Below are 27,053 nucleotides of genomic sequence, written 5' to 3' on the forward strand. Positions count from 1 at the left end.
TAATTCCTTTGGGGATGTAAAGGAATCTGCCTGTACAAAAGAGTAGTTACAAATTAGAAAATGACCTCAAATACCAGTGTTGCTTTGAAAAAGAGTCGTGGAACCGGCGCAGTGGCTCATGCCTGTAATCCCAGCACTTTAGGAGGCTGAGGTGGATGGATCACGAGGTCAGGAATTCGAGACCAGCCTGGCCAACAGATGAAACCGCATCTCTACTAAAAATACAAATAATTACCTGGGCGTGGTGGCACGTGCCTGTAATCCCAGCTACTCGGGAGACTGAGGCAGGAAAATCGCTTGAACCCGGGAGGTGGAGGTTACAGGGAGCCATGATTGCGCCACTGCACTCCAGCCTGGGCAACAGAGCAAGACTGTCTTTTAAAAAAAAGGAAAAGGAAAAGAGTCATGGAAACTCAGGGTTGGAGAGACTTAACTGTCGTTCTATCCGGTCACCGATGTAATGACTTAATCATCTTTGTATTTTTCATTTGGTCTGTGCTTGAGACACTACCAGTTGAGAATGGCTTCCCTTTCAGAATAATCCATTCCATCTTTTCAGCTGGTGGGAAGGAGGGAGCAAGTTCTTTTGAAGATTGAGCTGAAATTTGTCTCCCAGTAACTTCGTTCTCTTCATCTTCATCCCATCCCTTCTATTGCCCTTTGAGGTGTTTGAAGAAAACTCTGGAGTTCTAGCTTTGCAGAATGGTGTCCCATAGGGCACTCAGCAGCCATCACGGATGCTTAAGCCTCTTGGTAACCTATGTTGTGCCCATCTCCCTGGAACAGGACCTAATGCACTGCACAGCCTTTGCAACGGCAGATGAGTATCATCTGGGAAATCTGTCTCAAGATCTGGCCTCCCACGGATATGTTGAAGTAACAAGCTTGCCTCGAGGTACTTCTTCTTGAACCGGGGGCCAAGTATGTTAAAATGTATTGGATAATTTTCCTATGATACTATCTTAAGTATATATTTGTTTGCGATACATTTTCTTTTGAAAGGATTACATCATAAAAATGGGTGTTGAATCTCTTCATACAGATGACAAAGATAAAATAAAATATGTTTACAGGGAACTTCTTATTAAACCAGTATGATTTATTATCATTATTACTTGAGGTGGTCAGAGGTCATACTATTCATTTTTATCACATTAAGAAGTTAGTATTACAGTAGAATCATGAAGTTGATAGACATGGGGAGATCTGTTAAAAAAAAGTTTACCAGCTCAGTCTAATACTTTAAAACAATTAGTTAAAAGACAAAATATGAAAAATAAGAAAATTAAAATGAAGTTAATTGAGGATTTTAGGGTGCTATCAAGAAGGATTCTTGAGAAATAGCTTGCTTTACATTTATTAAAAATAATTTAGGCCTAGTGTGGTGGCTCAGGCCTGTAATCCCAGCACTTTGGGAGGCTGACGCTGGTGGATCACCTGAGGTCAGGAGTTCGAGACCAGCCTGGCCAACATGGTGAAACCCCATCTCTATTAAAAATACAAAATTAGCCGGGCATGGTGGCACGAGCCTGTAATCCCAGCTACTTGGGATACTGAGACACAAGAATCGCTTGAACCTGGAAGGTGGAGGTTGCAGTGAGCCAAGATCATGCCACTGCACTCCAATCTGGGCAACAGAGTGAGACTCCGTCTCAATAAATAAATAAGTGAATAAATAACTTAGGCTGGGCATGATGGGTAACACCTATAATTCTGCTCTCTGGGAGGCTGAGATGGGCAGATCACCTGAGGTCAGGAGTTTGAGACCAGCCTGGCCAACATGGTGAAACCCCGTCTCTACTAAAAATGCACAAATTAGCTGGGCATGGTGGTGTGTGCCTGTAATTCCAGCTATTCAGGAAGCTGAGACAGGAGAATCACTTGAACCTGGGAGGCAGAGGTTGCGGTGAGCCGAGATCGCGCCATTGCACCCCAGCCTGGGTAACGAGTGAAACTCGGTCTCAAAATAATTAATTAATTAATTAATTAAGTTACTTAGAACATTTTGATGACGAAACTTCTGCAGTAAAACCCAGGATAGCCCAATACTCAGAACATGCATTAATTTACCTCAGAGTAGCAAAACTAGGTTGAAAGCCTTCCTACAACAGAGGAAGTTCTTAAGAGTCAATCCCATAGAAGATAGTTGAAGTATTGTGTTTTTTGGTCTTGAGAATCCAGACTATGATTAGGTGACAAAACAAGCATCGTTAACTGAGAAGACAGAGCTATGTCTGTAGCCCCTTAGGATGAAAATTTGCTTGAAGGTATTATTGGCTGACTCTCAAGGCTGCCAGCTGTGTGGTTGATTTGTCTCAGGATTGGGGGCTTCACTGCCCTGGGTTGTTTCAGTCGATTTTATTTTGCTTTTGGCTACATTAGGCAAATTCTGTCCTATGTAGGATGTAGTAATGAACAATTTACCAAAAAAAAAGAAATCATAGTTTTGGTCTCTGTCTGAATTGCCCATCACCCAGCCTTTACCAGGAATTTCTGAAGCTTTGAAGATCCTAATTTTACATTAAGAGATTACATATGACTTTTTGCAAGTTAATAATAGTATATTCGGCTGGGCACAGTGGCTCACGCCTATAATCCCAGCACTTTGGGAGGCCGAGGTGGGCAGATCACAAGGTCAGGAGATTGAGACCATCCTGGCTAACACGGTGAAACCCCATCTCTACTAAAAATACAAAAAAAGATTAGCCGGGCATGGTGGCACACGCCTATATTTTCAGCTATTGGGAAGGCTGAAGCATGAGAATCGCTCAAACCCAGGCGGTGAGTTTGTGGTGAGCCGAAATCACACCACTGCACTCCAGCCTGGGTGACAGAGCCAAACTCCATTTCAGAAAAAAAAAAGTATGTTTATTTATTGATATATTAGCATATTGGTTATAATTTATATTATGGAATATATGCTTATGATAAATATCACTATAACTAATATGTAAAGCAACTTCTTACGATGAATGTTGGTATGTTAGTATATGTTTAACAATACTTAGGCCAGGCCCCCTGGCTCATGCCTGTGATGTACTTTGGGAGGCCAAGGCAGGCAGATGGCTTGAGCTCAGGAGTTCAAGACCAGCCTGGGCAATATAGTGAGACCTCATCTCTACAAAACATAAACAAACTGCACATGCCTGTAGTCCAAGCTACTTGGGAGGCTCAGGTTGGGAGTGGGGGGCCCTTGAGTCCAGGAGGTTGAGGCTACATTGAGCCGAGATCATGGCACTGCATTTCAGCCGTGGACACAGAGCAATACCCTGTCTCAAAATAAATAAATAAATGAGCTTTTTAAAATAGTTGCAGGTGGCTGCTGTGGTAGCCCTTGCAGTGGTTAACCTTGAAATTAGACATGTTTTGAAATGATCAGTATCTTTATTTCTATGTATTTTCTATTGCCTTACTCTTTACACTTTAAAATTCAGCAGAAGGAGTAGTTTTGGAATATTAAAATTGCATTATTAATAAAATAGTATTTAAAGGAAGAGAATATATTCTTCAAATTTTAAATTAATTTCATAGAAGTTTAATTCTTGAAGCTTAGTTGTATTCAACCTAAGACTTTAGATCTGGACTAGTGTTACTGAATCAAAATGGGTATGAATGAGCTCTGATCATAATATCATAGGTTAAATGTTTTATAAAAGTAATTGCATATCATTCTTTTGGTGTTCATATTTGCATTTTTATATATTAAATCCTTTCAGAGGCCTTAGTAAAAAGATGGTGATTGTGTTACAGAGCACTCCATGACATATAAAGAAATGATCTTAAGTACTTTATTAAAGTGTTTATAGGTGATTCTTATAGCTTGTGTTACCTTGACAAGCTTTTATGTTCATTTATTTTAAATCACAGATGCAGCAAATATTTTGGTGATAGGTGTAGAAAATTCTGCAAAAGAAGGTGATCCTGGAACAATATTCTTCTTCAGGTAAGAAAAGAAAGAAACCCCATTAGGTGGTGATGGGTTGGGGTCAAGTAAGTGTGGTCTTTAAAGGTGCAGGCATACCTTTCTTTTTTTTTTTTTTTTTTTTTTTTTGAGACGGAGTTTCGCTCTTGATACCCAGGCTGGAGTGCAATGGCGCGATCTCGGCTCACCGCAACCTCCGCCTCCTGGGTTCAGGCAATTCTCCTGCCTCAGCCTCCTGAGTAGCTGGGATTACAGGCACGCGCCACCGTGCCCAGCTAATTTTTTGTATTAGTAGAGACGGGGTTTCACCATGTCGACCAGGATGGTCTCGATCTCTTGACCTCGTGATCCACCCGCCTCGGCCTCCCAAAGTGCTGGGATTACAGGCTTGAGCCACCGCGGCATACCTTTCTTAACAGAATATGTGTTCAAACTGTATTTGTGGTTTAAGTTTATCATTTAATTCTTTTTTAATCTAGGAGAGTTTGTCACTTTTAGGAATCCTCTGGTAAACTCTCTTATGAAGTAAAGAGTTTTTCAAACAAGTGAATGATCTTCCCTGGCGTGTCTTTCTTTGTAAATACGGATTTTCATGGACTAAATTCCTGGAAAGCAGCCGATTTCCTATTCATCTTCAGTGCCCCTGGTCAGACTCTTGCCCCAGGGAAACTCCTGCTGCCTCCCCGCTGGCTCTTCTCTCCATTTTCTTTCTTTTCTCCCTTCCCCTTTTGTAGCTCTTTAAAGTTTTAGCTTACCTTTCCAGAGTCTTTAGAGTAAGAGACTCATAAACACACTTAATCCTTTTATTTAAAGGCTGACTCAATACTAAATACTCCACAGTAGCTGCCTGGGAATGATAATGATGATAGAACCATGTGAAGTAATCTCATTTATCCTCACCACACTCGATGAAGGTCTGTTATTCCCATTTTGCAGCTGAGGGCCATAGGGACTAAGTGAATTACCCATAGTCATGAGACTAATATGTGACAGAACAGGAACACATGGAACATCTGTGAGAATCCAAAGCTGAGTCACGTTTTTGTGGTCATAATCCTTATAGTTGATGAGAAGTGGAAGTTCGTTTTTCCATTCAATGCCTACCTTCCTTTTGACCCCATCTTTAAAGATAATCAAGATTCCAACATTTAATTCAAGTAGAATAATAGCATCCCTGTTGTTCCAGGTGAGGAATTTAGATATCTGAGGGCCTCTAGGATCAGCACCGTTCAGTAGAAATATAATGCAAGCCTCATATGTACTGATACATTTTCCAGTAACCACATTTTAAATATTTTTTTGAAAAGATAAAATTAATTTTGAACAACACAAATAATGTTTCTTGAAATTAATTTTAACAATGTATTTTATTCAACCCAGCCTACCTAAAATATCATTTCAACATGTTATTAATAATATTTCTTCGCTCTCAATAGTAAGTCTTTGAATTTTGCTATGTATTTTACACTTACAGTGCATCTCAGTTTGCACCAGGCATGTTTCGAGCACCCAATAGCCACATGTGGTTTCTGAGTGGGGAAGGGAACTGAGTACCATGTTGCACAGCACAGCTCTAGATGGAGGAATACACAATTCACCAGGCCTCTCTTCTGCCTGGAAGGGATTCTCTGAACTGATACTGTGGCTGTGGCTTGAAATACCTCTCAAATCCGTATCCTGAAACCTTCTCCTGGCCTATTGTAACAGCTTACTTATTGTCTCCCTGCCTTCCTGCTCACCCACCACCAGTCTGTCTGCCTGTTGTAAGCAGGGTCATTCTTCAGTGGGCATTTCTGACCACTACACTCTCCTGCCTAAATTTCCATGGAATATAAACAAATTCTCTATCACTGCATAGAGTTCCCTTCGGGATTGGCCCCTCCTTGCCTCTTTAACCTGGTTGCCCACTACTTGACCACATCTGCAGCCATGCAGCTACTGGCTGTTTATTCTAAGGTGCTGCTCTGCTCCCTCCCACCTCCTCCCTGAGCCTGTGTGTCTCCTCTGCTCTGTTGTCTCCTCTTGCTTTCTCATTCGGCTACCTCTGCTGGTCTTTTGGCAGAGGGGTCCCTCTGGTGTACATTCCATAGTATACTCTGCATACTTTTATAGCACTGATCACACACTATTGTAATTGGTGGTCTAAGTGCCAGTCCCAGTCTTTTCTAGATTGAGGATAAGAATGCAGTCATACTCATCTTTCTATCACAGATACCGAGCACGGACCCACACATATACTAAGCACTTTACTTTAGAGATGTTTAAAGAATGACGTGGGGCCGTTAATATTTTTACCTTTCTTCTATTTCCTCTTTTCCTTTCTCCAGTTCAGTAACCCTGAGCCATAACTCCTGTTTTCATTTATTACCTAAAATAGCTTCAACACATCAGACTTCAGAAATCAAAACAAGTTCATTTATAGTGTTAGACCCTAAATAATGTCAAAGCCATAATCAGATTCAGAGGGCTTCCTATGGCTTCATTGTAGTTCTGTTCAAAGCACTATGAGCACGGATAGCATTATTCCATAGAGGCTTTTAACCATCTGACACTTAAATTAGTCCGATTAAAAGCATAACCCTTGGCCAGGTGCGGTGGATCACCTGAGCTCAGGAGTTTGCCACCAGCCTGGGCAACATGGTGAAACCCCATCTCTACTAAAAAATATAAAAAATTAACTGGGCATAGTGGCGTGCACCTGTAGTCCCAGCTACTTGGGAGGCTGAAGCAGGAGGATTGCTTGAACCCAGGAGGCAGAGGTTGCAGTGAGCCAAGATTTCGCCACTGCACTCCAGCCTGGGTGACACAGCAAGACTCCATCTCAAAAAAATAAAAAATAAAAAAGCATAGCCCTTTATTCTTTGCCCATTAGTCTGCCTAATGAGAGCTAAGACAAGGTCTCAAAACTTCCTTACTCTGATTTCTATGGATCAGAATTGAACCAAGTGTGAAAGAGTCTACACACACGAAGTTGTATAGTATTACAATAATAGCTATTTATTCTGCAAACCATGTGAGAAATCATAAATTTTTGGGAGGTCGGGTTTTATCAAGAATTTTATTTTAGCTCTTATTTTAGTAAGTTCACCTAAGGACCATAATGTTAAACTAGTAAGTACATTGTATTTTGAAACATTACATCCTGTATACATTCTAGAAGTTACATGGCTTTATACATGATCCTAAAGAATGTATTCTACCTGTATTCTTTTATTTTTTTGAATCAGGGAAGGAGCTGCTGTGTTTTGGAATGTGAAAGACAAAACTGTAAGTGTAAATAAAAATGTGAAAGTATAAAAATTTAGTTTTGTGAGAATGAATTGTTAATTAGCACTACTCAATAAACTGAAACATTAGAAGAGAAATTAATAGGTATTACACAATTTATTTGCTCTGCATTATGTGATATTTATCTTATCAGTTTTATCTTCCAAAATATATTGTATTTTGGGCTGAGAATTCCTGCATTTTCCTTTCTCTAGACACACACTAATTTGTGTAGAATCAGAATCATCCTAACTATCCTGCAGACAGAAGGAAGTACTGTAGGCCTTGAATGTTGTACTATACAAAATGTATACACAGTTAATTGGATGCTGGTCGTATTGGGTGTTCTTGTAGATCAAGTTGTCTACAACTTACTACTCATGGGAAATAATTTTTTCAGTATCCAAATCAAGATTTGTTTAATACAGACTTTTTAGAGGCAAACTGGTAGTCTACATTAAAGCTTTATATTTAACCCCAGCAATTTTACACCTAGAAATTTATCCAAAGGAAATAACCGTAACTATTCATGATGATTTATGTACAAAAATATTTATAATGGCAAAAATTAGAAATTACCAAAATACACAATAATAGTTTGTTAAATACATCCATATACTACAGATATACTATAGATCCCCTTAGAAATCATGTAAAAAATATCTGTTTCTGGGAGATTACCTACATATATAATACAGTTACATTAAAAGAGCAGATTACATGGCCAGGTGCAGTGGCTCATGCCTGTATTCCCAGCACTTTAGGAGGCCAAGGCCAGCAGATCTTTTGATGCCAGGAGTTTGATAACAGCCTGGCCAATATGGTGAACCCCATGTCTACTAAAAATACAAAAATTAGCTGGGCATAGTGGTGCACCTGTAATCCCAGCCAGTCGGGTGGCTGAGGCACAAGAATCACTTGAACTTCGGAGGCAGAGGTTGCAGTGAGCCAAGATCAGGCCACTGACTCCAGCCTGGGAGACTGAGAGATACCCTGTCTCAAAAAAAAGCAGGTTACAAAATATAACCAATATAATCTCAGAACTGGTTAAAAAAAACATGCTTTATACAATCCCAATTTTACTAAAAGGAAACACACAGTAGGGAGTGGGGAAGGGAACTTGGAGAAGAGAAAATACAAATGACCAATAAATAGAAGAAAATACAAGTTGGCTATTTGAAGTTGCAAAGATGTAAAAAGCTGATAATACCCCATTTTCTTAAGAGTAGTTTCATAAATGTTTAGATTCTACATTTGGAAAAACTATTTTGGAGAGCAGCCTAGCAGTATTATAAGTGTGGGCCAGGTGTGGTGGCCACACCTGTAATCATACCAATTCAGGAGGTTGGGGTGGGAAGATCGCTTAAGCCCAGGAGTTCCAGACCAGCCTGAACAACATAGTGAAATCTCATCTCTACAAAAAAGTTTTTAGATATTAGCCAGGGTTGTAGCACGTGCTTGTGGTCTGAGACTGAGGCAGGAGGATCGCTTGAGCCCAGGAGTTTGAGGCTGCAGTGAGCTATGATTGCATCACTGCACTCCAGCCTGGGTGACAGAGTGAGACCCTGTCTGTTACATATACACATATTCTGTAAGTGTGCATATCTTTTGATCTAGCAATTCCTAAAGAACTATTCTCACAAGACCATGAAGATATATGCACAGGTATCACACATTGCAACATTGTAATAATGGAGAGTAGAAAAAAATCCCCCGTGGAGGACACATAGGTTGGTTAAATAAATTGCAGTTCCTCTATTAAGGAAAATAGTGTTGAAAATGTTCATGTGCGTAATATCCTATTTTACATAAAAGCCACATAAATAGGTACATATATACACAGAAAAAGTCTGGAAGAATGTGCACCAAGTTAAACTATGGTTGGCTCTGGGGATTAGGACTTCAGTAGAGTGGAGAGAAAGAGATGGTCATTTCCCACACCTGTGTGGCTTAATTTTTTACAAGTATTTTGGGCTTTACTTTTTTTTTTTTGAGATAGGATTTTGCTGGAGTGCGATGGCCTGATATTGGCTCACAGCAACCTCCACCTCCCAGGCTCAAGCCAGCCTCTCAGGTAGGTGGGACTACATGTCTGTGCCACCACACCCAGATAATTTTTGTATTTTTTTGTAGAAATGGGGTCTTGCCATGTTGCCCAGGCTGGTCTTAAACTCCTGAGCTCAAGTATCCACCCACCTCTGCCTCCCAAAGTGCTGGAATTATTAAAGGGATTTAAAGAATACAAATTATAATATCACTAGTGATTTTCTTTGGGTTGTGAGATAATGATAACCTTTATTTTCTTCTTCATCCTCATCTGTGTTTTCCAAATGTAAAAACAAATGAACATGTCATCCTGGTTTACTATCACAATGGATTTGCCTTTTCCTTAAAAACATGCAACACAAATAATGCCTTTAAGTGGAATGAAGACTGTTAAAAGCATTAAAATCATAACATACTTGAACTGAGGGAGTCAGTTATGATTTCAGGTTAATTTTCCTTTTCTTCTAGATGAAGCATGTGATGAAAGTTCTAGAAAAACATGAAATTCAGCCCTATGAAATTGCACTGGTACATTGGGAAAATGAAGAACTTAACTACATAAAAATAGAGTAAGCAACTTTTCATCAAATTTATGAAAGGGGCACTTGGAATAAATTAGATAAAGCAATAGAGGAGATATGCATATAGAAACTTCATTTTAAGAAAAAAGTTGTACAATACAGAGTCTAACCCATAATACAATAAATATTAGAGGATAAACATAATTCTTTGAACTTCTCAGGCTATCCACAAGTTAAAACAAGTAAATAATATAGCCTCCAAATGGAAATTTTAAGTTTCTAAGCAGCCTAATCCAATAAAATAGTATGCATTTATCAAATGAACCTATCAAATTATTCCAGTAAATTTTTCTCGTAAGTAAATCCAGTTTTTTCCCATTGATTTGGGGGAGGTGTAAAAAGGAAGTATAATGAGGGGCAGTCTAGGAGACCCACTTGTAGAAATGTGGGTGCTGGAAGAAGTGGGACCTGGTATACCATTTTCAATACGATATATGAGTAGGCAGTGGACTAGTTGATTTTTCTGACTCAGCAAGAGGGAAAAAAATGAAGAGATATTAGGGCCAAGACAGAGGCAGTGTGATCAGGATGGTAGGATCTTTTTCCTCATAGAGGTACCTGTCTAGTGGAATATGAGAAACAAAGTCTTTGTAGGTTCTTAAGAAGGGTAGTGTTGGCCAGATGCTTCTGTGTTTTCTAAATGTAAAAACAAATGAACATATCATGCAGTAGCTCACACCTGTAATCCCAGCACTTTTGGGAGGCCAGGGTGGGAGGATCACCTGAGGTCAGGAGTTCAAGACAGCCTGGCCAACATGGGGAAACCCCGTCTCTACTAAAATTGCAAAAATTAGCCGAGTGTGGTAGCCCATGCCTGTGATCCCAGCCACTTGGGAGGCTGAGGCAGGAGAATTGCTTGAACCTAGGAGGCGGAGGTTGCCATGAGCTGAGATTGCACCATACAGCCTGTGCAACAGAGTGAGACTCCATCTCAAAAGAAAAAAGGTGTTGAATGCAGAGCTTTGGGAAGACTTGGAAGAGAAACAGACTAGCTATAGAAAGACCAGATGGGGATAAGAGCTGAGTAATCCATACTCATCACCAGTAGGGCCAGTCATGGTTTTCTACAGTGTCTTCCATGCATTATTTCATTTAATCCTGAGAAAACCCCTATAATTGCAGCTAACTGGCTTTCAGATGAGATTTACTGCATCCTGTCTTGCCAAAGGGCACCTGACTGTGAGTCAGCCTGAGCCCAGTGGTAGCTGCAGTCAGAAGTAAGGATGTAAACCTGAGAGAGACAGCAAATGAGCGGCCTGTAGAATTCAGTCTTTAGCAGTTATTCAGCCCTTGGCCTGCGGGGATGGCTCCTATGAAGCCCTTTCTGTGTTCTATCAGGTTTACATTAAAAATGGCAAAAACCGTGATTACTTTTGCACCAACCTAATACTTTTGTATCAAACTATTGCTAACTAGGCCCTTGTGTGTGTGTGCATGTGTGCTTATCCACACATGTACATGTTACTGTACAGTGTGTGAGGAGTAAAATCCTCAATGCTTAGGATCCTAGAGTTGGCTATTTCATTTCATCAGAAAGACTGTCCTGGCTGCCACCTACGTGGTTATTATATGAGCCCTGCGAAATTCCAGGGATCTTCTCAGCTCTGTGGCATGGGCTGAGCTGACTCATAAAGCCCCTCATGGCCAGGCACGGTAGCCCACACCTGTAATCCCAACACTTTGGGAGGCCAAGGCGGGCAGATCACTTGAGGTCAGGAGTTCGAGACCAGCCTGGCCAACATGGTGAGATCCTGTCTCTACTAAAAATAGAAAAATCAGCTGGGTGTGGTGGTGCACACCTATAATCCCAGCTACTCAGGAGGCTGAGGCAGGAGAATCACTTGAACCTAAGAGGTGGAGGTTGTAGTGAGCTGAGATTGAGCCACTGCACTCCAGCATGGGCGACAGAGCGAGAGTCTCAAAAAAAAAAAAACCCTCTTTGACCGCTGTCTTTGCTTTCCTTCCTTTATCTGAGGTTGCCATAGCAGATGCTTTCTCACAGCCCTCCCATTGGGCCCCTGTCCTCTTCCCTTTGGCCATCTCTTGTCTGACATCTTTTGTGAAGGTTTACCCTATATTTTTTCCATTGACTTGTGATGTTTATATTCACACATTCCCTCCCTTCCCTCATCCCCTGTCTAGAGTCCCCCACAGTCACACATTCATTTTTCACAACTTCCTTGTCTCCCTCCCCAACCCTACCAGGTCAGTGAGATTTTAGATTACATTCCATATATACTTTTATATGCAGCATTTTTTTCACATAGAAATTTATTGTGAACGTTCTCTTTTTTTATTGACTATCCTTCCAAAACACACTTGTAAGTTTTTCTTGGTGGAATGACTATCACTGGGCCAACTCCTACTGAACATTTGGTTTCTTTCCTCATTTTTTACTCTTAAACACTGACCATTTTTTAAAAAAGTTTTCAACCGAGTGTGGTGACTCACAGCTGTAATCGTAGCACTTTGGGAGGCCAAGGTGGGCGGATCATTTGAGGTCAGGAGTTCGAGACCAGCCTGGCCAACATGGTGAGACCCCATCTTAAAAATACAAAAAAAATTAGCTGGGCGTGGTGGCGCATGCCTGTAATCCCACCTCCTGGGAAGGCTGAGGCAGGAGAATCGCTTGAACCCAGGAGACCGAGGTTGCAGTGAGCTAAGATCGTGCCACTGCACTCCAGCCTGGGCGACAGAGTGTGACTCCGTCTCAAAAAAAAAAAAAAAAGTTTTCTTGTACACAAATTTTTCTTTGTATCTTAGATTATTTCCTTAGGATAAACTCCTAGAAATGGAATTACTTGGACGAAAGGATGTTAGAATGTTTGTAACACTTGATAGAAATTGTCAAAATGACCTCCAGAAAGATGATATGATTGCTTTTTAAGATTTAGAAGGTATTTTTTTGCTTTTCACAGGGGACAGTCAAAACTTCACAGGGGGGAAATCAAGTTAAATTCAGAGCTAGATTTAGATGATGCCATTCTAGAGAAGTTTGCTTTCTCCAATGCTCTCTGCCTTTCTGGTAAGTTACTGCTGCTTATGGGTTAGGGTACTATAGTCGTCATTTCATTGAGGGAAGTTTAAATATTTAGTAACCATTTTGGTATTTTTTTCAGAATACTCAACAAAGCCTCAGCATTCGTTTTTTTCCCTCCATCAGAAAAAATACCTAGTATAAAAGATAGTACTGTGCTGAAGTTACTCATTTCTTATTAATTATATTAATAAAGCTTACCCTCTCCAAAAATATTTTTTAGATGATGATTATTAGAGTCTTTGTTTTTCTCTCTTCTCTCTATGCGATTGTTATCCTTAGATAGTCTTCACTCCAGACAGAGAAAGCCCAGCCTTGTGTGACTGGACACAGGTCCCTGTGTAGAGAAGCATGCTCTGGTGTTTCATAGGAATGGGAGCCAGAGTCACAGAGGCTGTGTTTGTTCTGAAAGATCCACGTCCCAGAATCAAACTATAGAAATTCTTTAAGCTTTCTTTTGCCAGCAGTCTACATTAGATGGCTGCTACAGCGGCCTGTCCGTACCACTCTGAGGGGCTTTGGAGATTTCTGAGGTTTACTCCTAGTCCCGAGGAGTAAAGGGGAGGCCGGGAAAGTCTTAGTCCCGCCTCATCTGCAGAGCTACCTGGGGTATCAGCATGTACCCTACCCTCCTCAGTTTCCGAGATGGAATATTAGAAAATCAGGAATTCTACTAAATGTAGCTTTGGTCTACCAACAGGGCATGGAAGCGATTCCATTTCCTCTGTCCATTTTAGTTCTGTCCTTCAGGATAATTAACTATTCTTAAATTATATTTTCAAGGTTTTAGTACTTTTTCTTAAACTCCTGTTGAAATGGTGGTGAAGATACTGTGCAATGATGTATTTTATATAAATGTGAATATGATAATAAAGAAATGTTCCATTGTTAATTTTTTTCCCAGTAAAACTGGCAATTTGGGAAGCATCATTGGATAAATTTATTGACTCTATTCAGTCAATTCCTGAGGTAATTACATCAATTTTATGCTTATTCAAGGATTGATTTTTATGTGGAAAAAATATGAATTTCCCAATATAACAATATATAGTTGTCCCTCAGTATTCATGGGAGATTTGTTCCAAGACCCCTCTGGATACCAGCATCTACCAGTGCTCAAATCCCTGATATCACATTTGCATATAACCTATGCATATGCTCCTGTATACTTTCAGCCATCTCTAGATTACTTATAATACCTAATATAATGTAAATGCTATGCAAATAGCTGTCATACTGTATTGCTTAGGAAATAATGACAAGAAAAAAGTTTGTACATGTTCAGTACAGATGCAACCATCCTTTTTTCTCTACATATTGTCAAACTGCAGTTGGTTGAATCTGTGGTTGCAGAACTTATAGAGGGCCAATTGTTAAGGAGCACAACATTATTCTAAACAAGAAGAAAGCCACTTACTGAACTTACGCAAACTAGAACACCCAGTTACATATAAAATGACAAAATAAGAAACTTCATATTGATTACTTTTTACTTTTTAAAACTTGAAATTGGTTTCCTCTGTTGGTGCAATAAAATATAATTGAGATGGGATCTGGCCATGTTGCCCAGGCTGGTCTCAAACTCCTGGGCTCAAGCAATCCTCCCACCTCGGCCTCCCAGAGTGCTGGCATTATAGTCCATGAGCCGCCGTGCCCATCAGTTGCAGTATTTTTTAATGTAACTGGATTAAAGAAAAGAGTGAAATGTTTCCTCTCTAAGAAAGGAAATTATGATTAGTTTTCCTGACCTGAGAAAGTGTTTTGCTAAATTATGAGAAAAATCATGATGTGAAAATACATGTGAAGTTATATTAAAATTTGAGTATACCTTAAAAATTATTTTTATTGTAGTTAACCGTGTCTTTATTGTGAAAGAGTAATCTAATTATACTTCGGAATGGAGGCCCTGCTTTCCACTAAGAGATTAGGAATGTATGTATCATATGAAATGCTGATGAGAAGGGAAATAAAAAGGAATATACGATTTCTATCTAATAAAATTAAAAATGTCAAGGTGATTTAAGACATAAATCTGGGAGACAGCCATCCTAAAAAATATTTACATAGGATCGAAATTTTGCCACTCCATATTTTGCCCTGTTGACCTAATGCTTATTAGAAAGAGAGATACATGGCTTTTTGGTTTTTCAATTCCCTCCCAAATAGGCTTTAAAAGCTGGGAAAAAACTGAAACTATCTCATGAAGAAGTTATGCAGAAGATGGGTGAACTCTTTGCCCTAAGGTAAAACTTTTCTCTCTAAATAAAAGATTTCATATATTTAACAGTCTCAAGAAAACATTCCCATAATTCTGTGGTAAAGAACAAACATTTACACCTTTTTGGGAATTGCAGCTCTTTTCATTTCATTGATTATGAGCAGGGAGAGCTCTAACCCCATTAGAAGTAGTTGGGCTATGTTAAGACTGGACTGAAGGAAATCATGCATGTGCAAAAGAGATCACAATTCATTTACATTAAACCCACATTATGGAGCACGGTGGATGTTCTTTGAAGGTAGAAGGATATATTCCTGAGTTTGGTTAATGGGAATTCTCTGTAAAGATATATCACTGCATCATAATGCTAAATAGACCTAATTGCTACCGAAAAGTTTTTTTGAATCTGAGACACCAGGATGCCACAGGAGAGAAAAACTGCTGCCAGTTAAACTATGACAATACTTTTTTTAATAAGCGAATTAAAATTTTACATTTACTGAAATAGCTTTTAGTCTTAGCTGGATGTAGATTAACTCACATCGCCTCCTGGGCATATATGCAAAGGAAAGCATAAGAAAGTCCATTATTTAAGGCAAAGGCAAGTAAGTCTCAACCGCCACTTGTCAGACACCATTCATTTTAAGATGCCTCGAGATGTTAAAAAGGGACTGTGTCTAAAAACTGATGAATCATTTTAAGTAAATGTCTGGAAAGGTTTTCAGTTTATTTTATTCTTGTAGCTGTCCCAGGATTTCTAGAATGAAACGTCCTGATGTTGGTGTTTTCCTCACAGGCAGCATTGTCCAGTTTATCCCTTCTACCATATGGAATGAGTTACCAGAGCTCATTGCAAATGTTCACCCAAGACCTGTTTTTCCATGTTCTCCTTAGACACTCTGCCTGGAAAGGAGAAGTGGTCCAGGGTTTCATTGTCTGTGTATCTCTCATAGCTCAGGACCTCTAGTTCAGGGTACCAACAAAAATTAAAACCCATCCATTAGGAGCATCCTGCAGCAGATCTAAAGCCTCACATTCTCTGAGAAGTAGGGTAGAGAGATGCTTCTCTCCTGTTCTCTTGGTAATGCAAGCAGAATTTGACATAGTGAATTATAATATCCAAACTGAATAGTTAGGACGAAATATACATAGGTTTGTGAATAGTTTCTATAAAGGCTTACTTTTATTATCCTGTTTTCTTACCTGTACAATAAAAATGCTTATGTGTTAATACAAGGAATGTAATAGATCTGTGAAAATAAACATGGCAAATTATATTAGGTTAAAAAGTCTAAATTTATATAGGGTATGATCCCATTTGTGCAAGCAAATAAAAATATTCATGTTTATCTTTACATACATACATATGTACATGTGTTTGCTTGCACACACATGCATGCATGAATACAGAAAGATCTGGAAGGACACAGCAAAGTGTCTCTACAGGCCTGCCCTTGGGGAGAATAAAGGATTTGAGCTGTGTGGTAGCATAAGAGGGCCTACCACTATTTTTTTTGAATCCTTTTCTAGGGTAGTTCCCTTTTTTTTTTTTTTTTTTAATCATGAACAAGTAGGTATGTTTTACTTTTTTTTTTTTTTTTTTTGAGACAGAGTTTCGCTCTTATTACCCAGGCTGGAGTGCAGTGGCGCGATCTCGGCTCACCACAACCTCTGCTTCCTGGGTTCAGGCAATTCTCCTGCCTCAGCCTCCTGAGTAGCTGGAATTACAGGCATGCGCCACCATGCCCAGCTAAGACGGGGTTTCACCATGTTGACCAGGATGGTCTCGATCTCTTGACCTCGTGATCCACCGGCCTCAGCCTCGCAAAGTGCTGGGATTACAGGCGTTTTTTTTTTTTTTTTTTAAGACAGCGTCTCACCTTGTCACCAGACTAGAGTGCAGTGGCACAATCGTAGCTCACTGAAGCCTTGATCTCCCAGGCTCAGGCAGTCCTCCTGCCTCACCCTCCCGAGTAACTGGGACCACAGCAGTGCACCACCATACCCGGCTAATTTTAAAATTATTTGTAGAGACAGGGTCTCCCTGTGTTGTCCAGGCTGGTCTAAAACCGTTGCTCAAGCAATCCTCCTCCCTTGGCCTCCCAAAGTGCTGGGATTACAAGCATGAGCTGCTATATCAATTTATATGTTACTTTTATAACTTAGATTTTTATTTAGTTAAAAATTTAAAAGTAAGCGTAAGACCAGGTGCGGTGGCTCACACCTGTAATCCCAGCACTTTTGGGAGGCTGAGACAGGTGGATTTCTTGAGGCCGGGAGCTTGTGACCAGCCTGGCTAACAACATGATGAAACCCTGTCTCCACTAAAAACACAAAAATTAGCCAGGCATGGTGGTGTGTGCCTCTAATCCCAGCCTCATGGGAGGCTGAGGCACAAGAATTGCTTGAACCCAGGAGGCGGAGGTTACGAGCCAAGATCATGCCACTGTACTCCAGCCTGGGAGACAGCAAGATTCTGTCACCAAAAAAAAAGCAAAAAAACAAACAAAAAAAAGCTGGGCATGGTGGCTCACTCCTATAATCCCAGCACTTTGGGAGGCAGAGGCGGGCAGATATCTGAGGTCGGGAGTTCAAGACCAGCCTGAGCAATATGGAGAAACCCCATATCTACTAAAACTACAAAATCAGCCAGGCCTGGTGGTGCATGCCTGTAATCCCAGCTACTTGGGAGGCTGAGGCAGGAGAATTGTTTGGACCTGGGAGGCGGAGGTTGCAGTGAGCTAAGATTGTGCCATTGCACTCCAGCCTGGGTGACAAGGGCGAAACTCTGTCTCAAAAAAAAAAAATGAGTTTTTTTCTGTCTACTTTATATTGTTAGTATTAAAGACTGAATTAATTAGGTTCAGAATTTTGAAATCCATTTGTAAATTTTATTTACATGTTTGTTGGAAGTATTTTGCAAAGCTCAGCATCCTGGCCAACATGGTGAAACCCCGTCTCTACTAAAAATACAAAAATTAGCTGGGCGTGGTGGCTTGCGCCTGTAGTCCCAGCTACTTGGGAGGCTGAGGCAGAATTGCTTGAACCTGGGATGCAGAGGTTGCAGTGAGCCGAGATCGCGCCACTGCACTCCAGCCTGGTGCCTGGCGATAAAACAAGACTCTGTCTCAAAAAAAAGAAAAATGTTTTCAGCCAGATGCAGTGGCACATGCCTGAAGTTCCAGCTACGTGGGAGGCTGAGGCAGGAGGATAGCTTTAACCTCAGGTTGCAGTGAGTTGTGATCACACCACTGCACCTGCACTCCATTCTGGGTAACACAGCACACAGTGAGACTCTTTTTTTTTTTTTTTTTTTTTTGAGACGGAGCCTTGCTCTGTCGCTCAGGACTGGACAGGATCCCAGCTCACTGCAACCTCCATCTCCTGGGTTCAAGCAATTCTTCTGCCTCAGCCTACCGAGTAGCTGGAACTACAGGCATGCACCACCATGCCCAGCTAACTTTGTATTCTTAGTAGAGACAGGGTTTCACCATATTGGCCAGGCTGGTCTGGAACTCCTGACCTTGTGATCCGCCCATCTCAGCCTCCAAAAGTGCTGGGATTACAGGCGTGAGCCCCCGCGCACAGCCAAGAGCCTCTCTCTTAAAAAAAAAAAAAAAAAAAAAAGTTTTCATAAAGCACCATGTAAATATTAAATATAATAGAAATAATGATTTTTAATTCAAGATAAATAAAAAGTTGTAATTTTCCCTTTTTTAAAGGCACCGTATAAACTTGAGTTCAGACTTCTTGATTACTCCTGATTTTTACTGGGACAGAGAAAACCTGGAAGAGCTTTACGATAAAACATGTCAATTCCTTAGCATTGGCCGAAGGGTTAAGGTATGTATTTTGTACTTTTACACTTGATCTTAGCCAAAAGGCTGAGAAGTGATGTATTTTGTACTTTTAATGGGAGAAAAAGACACGTTGTTGCCTATAAATTAAGTGAATATGTTTGACTGCTTTCAGGGAAATATCTTGTTTGACTTCCACTCAAATCTCTTTATATTTCCCCTTCTTGTCCTCTGTACAGTCACTTGTCAGTTTTTTATGTCAAAGGATCTTCTGATTTTAGCTTCAAAGACTATAAGGTCGATGAATAAGATGAGAGTTTGGAAACCTAAAGGTCCATTAGGAAGTTCTTATCAAGTTTCAAGCAAGAGTTCCTGACTGCTCCTGATCTAGATCTTGAAGAAGGAGGAATAAAGGATGACTGATGTTTGCCTGGAGGTGACGAGTAGAAAGGTGGCAAAACAATGAGAGGTCAGAGAGGGGAGGTGACAGACTAAATCTGAGATAGGCTGAGATTAGAGTAGCAACAGGATAATCCAATTAGCTCCGTCATGCAGGCATATAGAAGGGCAGAAGCAAAGTCGAGAAGAGAGATGTGTATCAAGGTATAGTGATGGGGCCAGGCTCTGTGCCTCATGCCTATAATCCCAGCACTTTGGAAGGTCGAGGCAGGCAGATAACCTGAGGTCAGGAGTTCAAGACCAGCCTGGCCAACATAGCGAAACCCTGTCTCTACTAAAAATACAAAAATTAGCCAGGCATGATGGTACGCACCTGTAGTACCAGCTACTCAAGGAGGCTGAAGCAGGAGAATCACTTGAACCCAGGAGACGGAGCTGAGGTCGTGCCACTGCACTCCAGCCTGGGTGACAGTGTGAGACTCTGTCTCAAAAAAAAAAACAGAAAAACCGAAAAGACAAAATGTTTTATCACCACACATTCTCCCTCATGCTACCCTGTTCAGTCACACCACCCTCCCCCTCCCCGGACTGTCCCTAACCCCTGGCAGAGTAATCTCTTCTCCGTCTCCATAATTTTATCATTTTGAGGGTTATAGAGTCATACACTATGTGACTTTTTAGCTGGCTTTCTCACTGACCATAATGCCCTCAACTTGGATCCATGCAGGTTGTTACTTGTATCAATTCCTGTCTTCCTGTGGCTCCTGAGACATTTTTTGGTATTTCATCTTGATGTTATTTTTTAGTATATCTCTTTGCATAGATATTTAGCAGTTGCTCTGGTTATTACATCGTATGTATATAACTTACTACATTCTACTGCTTTCAACATCTTGCAGATTAAATGAAGTATAGAATCTTTATTTCCCTAATGGATGATTGGATGCAGAAAAGAAAACCCTTACTTCTTTTATATTCCTTTATCCTTCCCTGTTTATAATTATCTTAACTATTCTTCTGCAAACATAGAAACCTTCATTAGAATATGTTATAATTTTTGCTTCACCCATAAAATATAACTTAGAAAACTAAGAAAAGTCTGTTGTATGTACCCATGTTTTTATTCTTTCTGTTCTTTTTTTCCTTCTGATCTTCTAAGATTTACTGTTTTGTGTGTGTGTGTGTGTTTTCAAGAACATTATTTAGCTATTCTTTAAAGGTAAGTCTAGTGAGACAAATTTTCTTAGTTTGTCTTCATCTGAGAATGTCTTAATTTTCTCTTCATTCCTGAAGAATATTTTCCTAGAAATAGGATTCTGAGTGGACAGTTTTCTTTCTTTCAGCACCTGAAAAATGCTGTGTCACTTCCTTCTGACCCCCATGGTTTCTGATTGGAAATCTGCCATAATTCTATGACATGCATGTTTTATCTTTTATTATAATTTCACAAGTCTTTGAGGCTCTGTTCACTTCTTCTCCAGTATATTTTCTCTCTGTTAAGATTGGGTAATTTCCTTTGTCTGATCTTCTAGTTAATTGATTCCTTCCTCTGTTACCTTCATTTTGCTGCTCATCATTGAGTTTTTTATTTTATTCATTGTATTTTTCAGTTCTAAAATTCCCATGTTTTCTTCTTTGTATCTTCTGTTTCTTTGCAGAGACTCCCTGCTTTTTCATTTGTTTCAAGTGTGTTCAGAATTGCTTGCTGAATCATGTTTATGATGGTTGCTTTAACATCATCTGATCATTCTAACATCACATACCTCTTGACGTTAGTATCTACTGATTGTCTTTTCTTATTCCAACTAATTTTAATACCTCCAGTTTCTCTCATTGCCTCAAGTGTTCTAGCTTGATATACAGGGTCCTTTCTCTTGTATCCGTTTTTCAATCATATTTCCCACCAAATCCCCACATTCACCTTGTATCTCATCAAAGATAAATGATTAGCCTGGGAAACAGTGAGACCTCATTTCTACTGAGCTTTTTTTTTTTTTTTTTTTTTTTTTTTAATTAGCCAGGTATAATGGCATGTGCCTGTAGTCCCAGCTACCTGGGAGGCTAAGGCAGGAGGATTGCTTTAGTCCAGAAATTTGAAGCTACAGTGAGCCATGATCATACCACTACACCCCAGTCTAGGCAACAGAGCAAGACCCTGTCTCGGAAGAAAAAAAGATTTATAATTTCGAAGACCATGGTTCGTTGAATGCTATAGTCACTTTAGCACCTGCATTTTTTTTCTCTAAGCTAGACATCCCCCTTTTCAAAACCACATCAAAGGTATCTGCAGTTGTCACTGATCTGGGTACCACCTGTTCCTCTGTAGGTGTCTTCCAGCACAGGACAGTAGAGGTCATCACCATTGGTCAGGGCAAGAAAACCAAGCTATGTTGCTTTTAGCTGACACAGAAAGATTGATTAGTGATGGTTTAAGAATCAAATTCAGTGGACTCCATCAACATAGTTTTAGATACCAAAGGTCTAATTAGACACTGATTTTTGACAGTTCAATCATTAAGTCAGATATGAAAAGCACTGGACTTTCCTGGTTGTCGACTGTGCACACAGGCAGAAGATCTAGAGGAGGTAAGGGAGGGTTACTAAAAGCTTTATACAGATGAGGTATTTCCTGTGATTGTGTCAGCTGTGTAACAAATTACCCCAAAACTTGGTGGACTGAAACACCACTTAGACTGGCTGGATGCAGTGGCTCAAGCCTGTAACCCCAGCACTTTGGGAGGCCGAGGCAGGAGGATCACTTAAGGCCAGGAGTTCAAGACCAGCCTGGCCAACACAGCAAAACCCTGTTTCTACTAAAAATACAAAAATTAGTCTGGCATGGTGGTGCACACCTGTAGTCCCAAGTAGCTGAGAAGCTACTTGGGAGGTTGAGGCACGAGAATCACTTGAACCCAGGAGGCAGAGGTTACAGTGAGCTGAGATTGCACCTCTGCATTCCAGCCTGGATGATAGAGTAAGATGCCATCTCAAAAATAATAATAAAAAGAAACACCACTGCCGGGCGCAGTGGCTCACGCCTGTAATCCCAGCACTTTGGGAGGCCGAGGCGGGTGGATCACGAGGTCAAGAGATCGAGACCATCCTGGTCAACATGGTGAAACCCCGTCTCTACTAAAAATACAGAAAATTAGCTGGGCATGGTGGCGCGTGCCTGTAACCCCAGCTACTCAGGAGGCTGAGGCAGGAGAATGGCCTGAACCCAGGAGGCGGAGGTTGCGGTGAGCCAAGATGGCACCATTGCACTCCAGCCTGGGTAACGAGCGAAACTCAGTCTCAAAAAAAAAACCAAACACCACTGAATATTTCAGTTTTTGTGGGTCAGGAATCGGTGGGGTTTAGCTGGGTCCTCTGACTCCGCGTTTCTCACAAGGCTGCAGTCATCTCAAGGATTCACTTCCTAGATCAGTTGTGGTTATTGGCTGGACTTGGCTCCCCTCAGGCTATTAGATTGAGGCCTCAGTTTCTCATAAGCTGTTGTCCAGAGCCCTCCCGCAGCTCCTTGCCACAGAGGCTCCTCCGTAGAGCATCTCACAGCATGGCAGCGTGCTTCATCAGAATGGTTTGCATCTGTGTCCCTGCCCAAATCTTGTGTTGAATTGTAATGTCCCATGTTAAAGGTGGGTCCTGGTGGGGGGTGACTGGATCATAAGGTAGATTTCTCATAAGTGGTTTAACACCATCCACTTGGTGCTGTTCTCATGATAGTTCTCTCAAGGTTGTTTGAAAATTTGTAGCACCTGCATCTCCCCTTACTTGCGCTCTCTTGCTTCTGCCATGTAAGCTACCTGCTCTCCTTTCACCTTCCACCATGACTGTAAGTTTCTGGAAGCCTCCCCAGAAGCCAAGCACATGCCAGCATCATGCTCCCTGTACAGCCTGGAGAACCGTGAGCCCATTAGACCTCTTTTCTTTATAACTTACCCAGTCTGGGGTATTTCTTTATAGCAATGAGAGAATGGACTAATAATGAGAGCAAGAGAGATTGCAGGAAGAGAAGGCTAGTAAAACAGAAGTCACAGTCTTTTGCAACCTAATCACACAAGTGACATCCCATCACTTTTTCTGTGCTCTCTTTGTTAAAAGCAAGTTAGGGCCAGGTACAGTGGCTCATGCCTGTAATCCTAGCCCTTTGGGAGGCTGAGATGGGAGGATCACTTGAGGCCAGGAGTTTGAGACCAGCCTGGTCAACATAGTGATACTCCATCTCTTTAAAAAAAAAAAATTTTTTTATTTAAGTTACGGCCAGGCGCAGTGGCTCACGCCTGTAATCCCAGCACTTTGGGAGGCCAAGGTGGGTGGATTACCTGAGGTTAGGAGTTCAAGAACAGCCTGACTAACATGGTAAAACCCTGTCTCTACTAAAAATACAAAATTAGCTGGGCATGGTGGTGTGGATGCCTGTAATCCCAGCCATTTAGGAGGCTGAGGCAGGAAAACTGCTCAAACCCTGGGGGAGCAGAGGTTGCAGTGAGCTGAGATCGTGCCACTTCACTCCAGCCTGGGTGAAACAGTGAATCTCCATCACAAAAAGAAAAAAAAGCAAGTTATTAGGCCCAGCCTATTCTTGAGGGCAGTGGATTACACACAAGTGAACAACCAGGAGGTGGGGAGTCTTTGGGTGTCATCTTAGAAATCTGCCTACCACAGTGGTTTTGAAAAAGAACATACTGACACAATAACAGAAAATCAAACACCACATGTTCTCACTCATAGGCGGGTGATGAACAATGAGAACACATGGACACAGGGAGGGGAGCACTACACACTGGGGTCTGTTGGGGGGAAATAGGGGAGGGACAGCGGGGGGTGGGGAGATGGAGAGAGATAGCATGGGGAGAAATGCCAGATACAGGTGATGGGGAGGAAGGCAGCAAATCACACTGCCATGTGTGTACCTATGCAACAATCTTCCAAGTTCTTCACAGGTACCCCAAAACCTAAAATGCAATTTAAAAAAAAAAAGAAAACATTCTAGAAGCCTACTTTATGACCACTGACCCACATGGTCCTCATACTACCAATTACTTTAATAGTTGACAGCTTCAGGTCATAAAGATGGTAGAATCATTGCTGATCTCATTGTGTTCAGAATCGTTAGCAGGCCAAATGCCACTGCTCTTGGCTTGGACAAGAACATTAATGCCAAAATTAATGTTCCAATCTTTGACCCCAGTGGCATTTTTTATCTGTCTATCCTCAGCGTTCAAGATGGAATTACTGAAATCATGCCTACAACTAAGGATGCCCACCTGAGTGAAGGATACCTTGACAACTAAGTGGTCAGCTGTTTCATGGCTAAGATCAACGGCAGGTATAGAAAGGACACCCGTGAGAACAAGCAGGCTGCCCAGGCCCCTTCTGCCTCTACTGAATGTACTCTTCATTTTGGTATTGAGGCCAGTTTGAGATTGAGTCTGCCCATGACAGGTTCACATCTATACCTCTGTGCACATGAGCAGCTGGAAAAATCTAAAGCCACCCTAGTCCCTGTGGAGAAAGCCGTAAGCAATGTCAGCTGAACACATCATCGGTCCTTCACGGGTGGCTCTATATCCCTAAGATTTAAAATCTCCTGTAGGGCCAGACATGGTGGCTCATGCCTATAATCCCAGCACTTTGGGAGGCCAAGGTGGGCAGATCACTTGAGGCCAGGAGTTCAAGACCAGCCTGGCCAACATGGTGAAACCCCATCTCTGCTACAAATACAAAAATTAGCTGGGCGTGGTGGCACATCCCTGTAATCCCAGCTACATGAGGGGCTGAGGCACAAGAATCACTTGAACGTGGTAGGTGAAAGTTGCAGTGAGCTGAGATTGCACCACTGCACTCCTGCCTGGGCAACAGAGTGAGACTTATCTCCCAAAAAATAATTAATAAATAAAATTAAGTCTCCTATAAGAAGAACAAAAACTGAATTTATTTACAGGCAGCATGCTCTTGTATATAGAAGACCCTAAAGAATCTACGAAGAAGCTACCAGAACAAGTGAGTTTATCAAGGTTTCAAGATCAATATATAAAAACAGTTGCCTTTCTTTATACTACCAATACACAATTGGAAAATGAAATTTTAAAAATACTGTTTATCATAGCACCCGAACCTTGAATTAGGTTTGAATTGAGTGATCCAACTATTCCAGAATAATATTAATCAGTTGGAGTAACCTGAACAAGCTAATTGTTCTTTATTTCATTCCCCAGTCTCACTCTGGGACATCTTTTTTGTTGTTAAGTCTTCTGCATGAGTTACGAAGCATACCTAAAAGGTCTCAAACTACATTTCTCAAGAGAGTTTTCTCAGCATCCCGAAGGCAGTTCAGGCTCATTGCATTATGTGAAGGTTATTAAGAAGAGCTTGAAAGAGTTAGGCTCCGCATTGTGCTGGCATTATACATAATACAAAAGAAAAATAACTGGTCTTGCCCTTCATCCAGCTTTAGTTTTCCAAGAAAACAGATGGAACAAAGAGTGATGGTAGTGCTAGGAGAAAGTTGGTCCTTGTTTCCCCCTGCAAAAGACAAAAGAAAGAGTCTTGAGAAAATAGGGGTGAGTAGGCATAAAACATGGTAAAAAGTTGAGGGCAGAGGTCCAGATGCAGAGGGCAGTTCCACAAGCGTTATGGGACAGAAACTAGTTGGCAGTGGATCCCTTGCTCCATTGTCTCACATCGGTGTCCCCAAAGTCCTGTCATCGAGGCTTCTCTCCCGATGCCACCTACTCCACTAGCACTCGTTTGTTGTCATGTCTTCTAGTCCCACCTTCTCCTGGTGACTTTTAAATGTCTGTCTCTAATCCCAGTCTCTCGTTTGCCTTCGAGACGTTTCCAGTCGCCTCCTCAATCTCACACATCTTCCTCATTTACATATTTCATAGCATCCTTTTGAAAATTGTGTGTGCACCATTTCCCACTAAAATTTAAACTCCATGAGATCAGAGACCATGATCATTTTCTTGCCAGTTCTTGGCAAAGGCCTCACATACAGTATGTCCTCAAAAATATTTGCAGAATTAGTCAATGATTACGATTGCAGAATGAAACTCATGGTATTCCCCCATGAAAATGTTAAACCTTTTCTGTTCTCTATTTCAGCTCATAGAAGGACCTGCTAGCCTCGCCTATTTAGTCATTCAACTAGAAACTTAAAAGTCCTTTTTCTCCTTCACTTGCCATATCCACTTAAACATTCTTTATTTTCCTCTAAGTATCATGGATTCATTAGCAAATATTTATTGAAAGCCTATGTGAGAGGCCCTGGGCTGGTGAAACAGAGGCGTACCATGTGACCCCTGCCTTCGGCACCTATTAATGTTCATCCCCACAGCCCCTCACCTTCCTCTCCCACCTGGACTTGTCCAATTCCTTCTTCACTCTGTCTCTAGACTGGACCTTTTTCCAGTCTCTGCACCCTTTGGCTGGAAGGCAGAGAGATATGTCTATTTCACCATTCTGTCTCCTTTGCCCAGCACAGTACAGCAAATGTTATACTTCCAGATTGAACAGAGGCCTCTCGATTACCTGCAGAATGAAGTTCAGATATTCTAGCATGACATGCTAATTGCTGCTGTAGCAACTTTCACAAACCTAGTGGCTTAACAGAAACTGTTCTGTAGGTGGCATGGCCAAAAGTTAAGGTGTAATTCCTCTTTGGAGACTGTGGGTGGAATCCATTTCCTAACCTTTTCCAGTGACTGGAGACCACCCACATTCCTTGTTCATAGCCCCTTCCTCCATCTAGCAAAGGCCAGTGGAATCCTCATATTGTATC

The 27,053-nt window shown here is 41.1% G+C and overlaps 1 protein-coding gene across 4 annotated transcripts in view; it reads left to right on the plus strand.

Moving 5' to 3' along the window:
* Window positions 1-27,053, plus strand: part of RMND1 (required for meiotic nuclear division 1 homolog) — a 58,000-nt gene that overhangs the window by 14,789 nt on the left and 16,158 nt on the right. For 3 of the 4 annotated variants that reach the window (XM_064360567.1, XM_064360569.1, XM_064360568.1), the window contains exons 3-10: window positions 787-895; window positions 3,868-3,943; window positions 7,150-7,189; window positions 9,704-9,804; window positions 12,735-12,841; window positions 13,758-13,822; window positions 15,020-15,096; window positions 18,794-18,914. In XM_064360567.1, the coding sequence (XP_064216637.1) occupies window positions 787-895; window positions 3,868-3,943; window positions 7,150-7,189; window positions 9,704-9,804; window positions 12,735-12,841; window positions 13,758-13,822; window positions 15,020-15,096; window positions 18,794-18,914 (696 nt within the window). The remainder of the gene's footprint in view (window positions 1-786; window positions 896-3,867; window positions 3,944-7,149; window positions 7,190-9,703; window positions 9,805-12,734; window positions 12,842-13,757; window positions 13,823-15,019; window positions 15,097-18,793; window positions 18,915-27,053) is intronic. The other variant, XM_064360570.1, reaches the window with a different exon arrangement.

Source organism: Aotus nancymaae, unplaced genomic scaffold (assembly GCF_030222135.1).
Source record: "Aotus nancymaae isolate 86718 unplaced genomic scaffold, 86718_ANA_hifiasm-v0.15.2.pri h1tg000040l, whole genome shotgun sequence".
NCBI lineage: Eukaryota > Metazoa > Chordata > Mammalia > Primates > Aotidae > Aotus > Aotus nancymaae.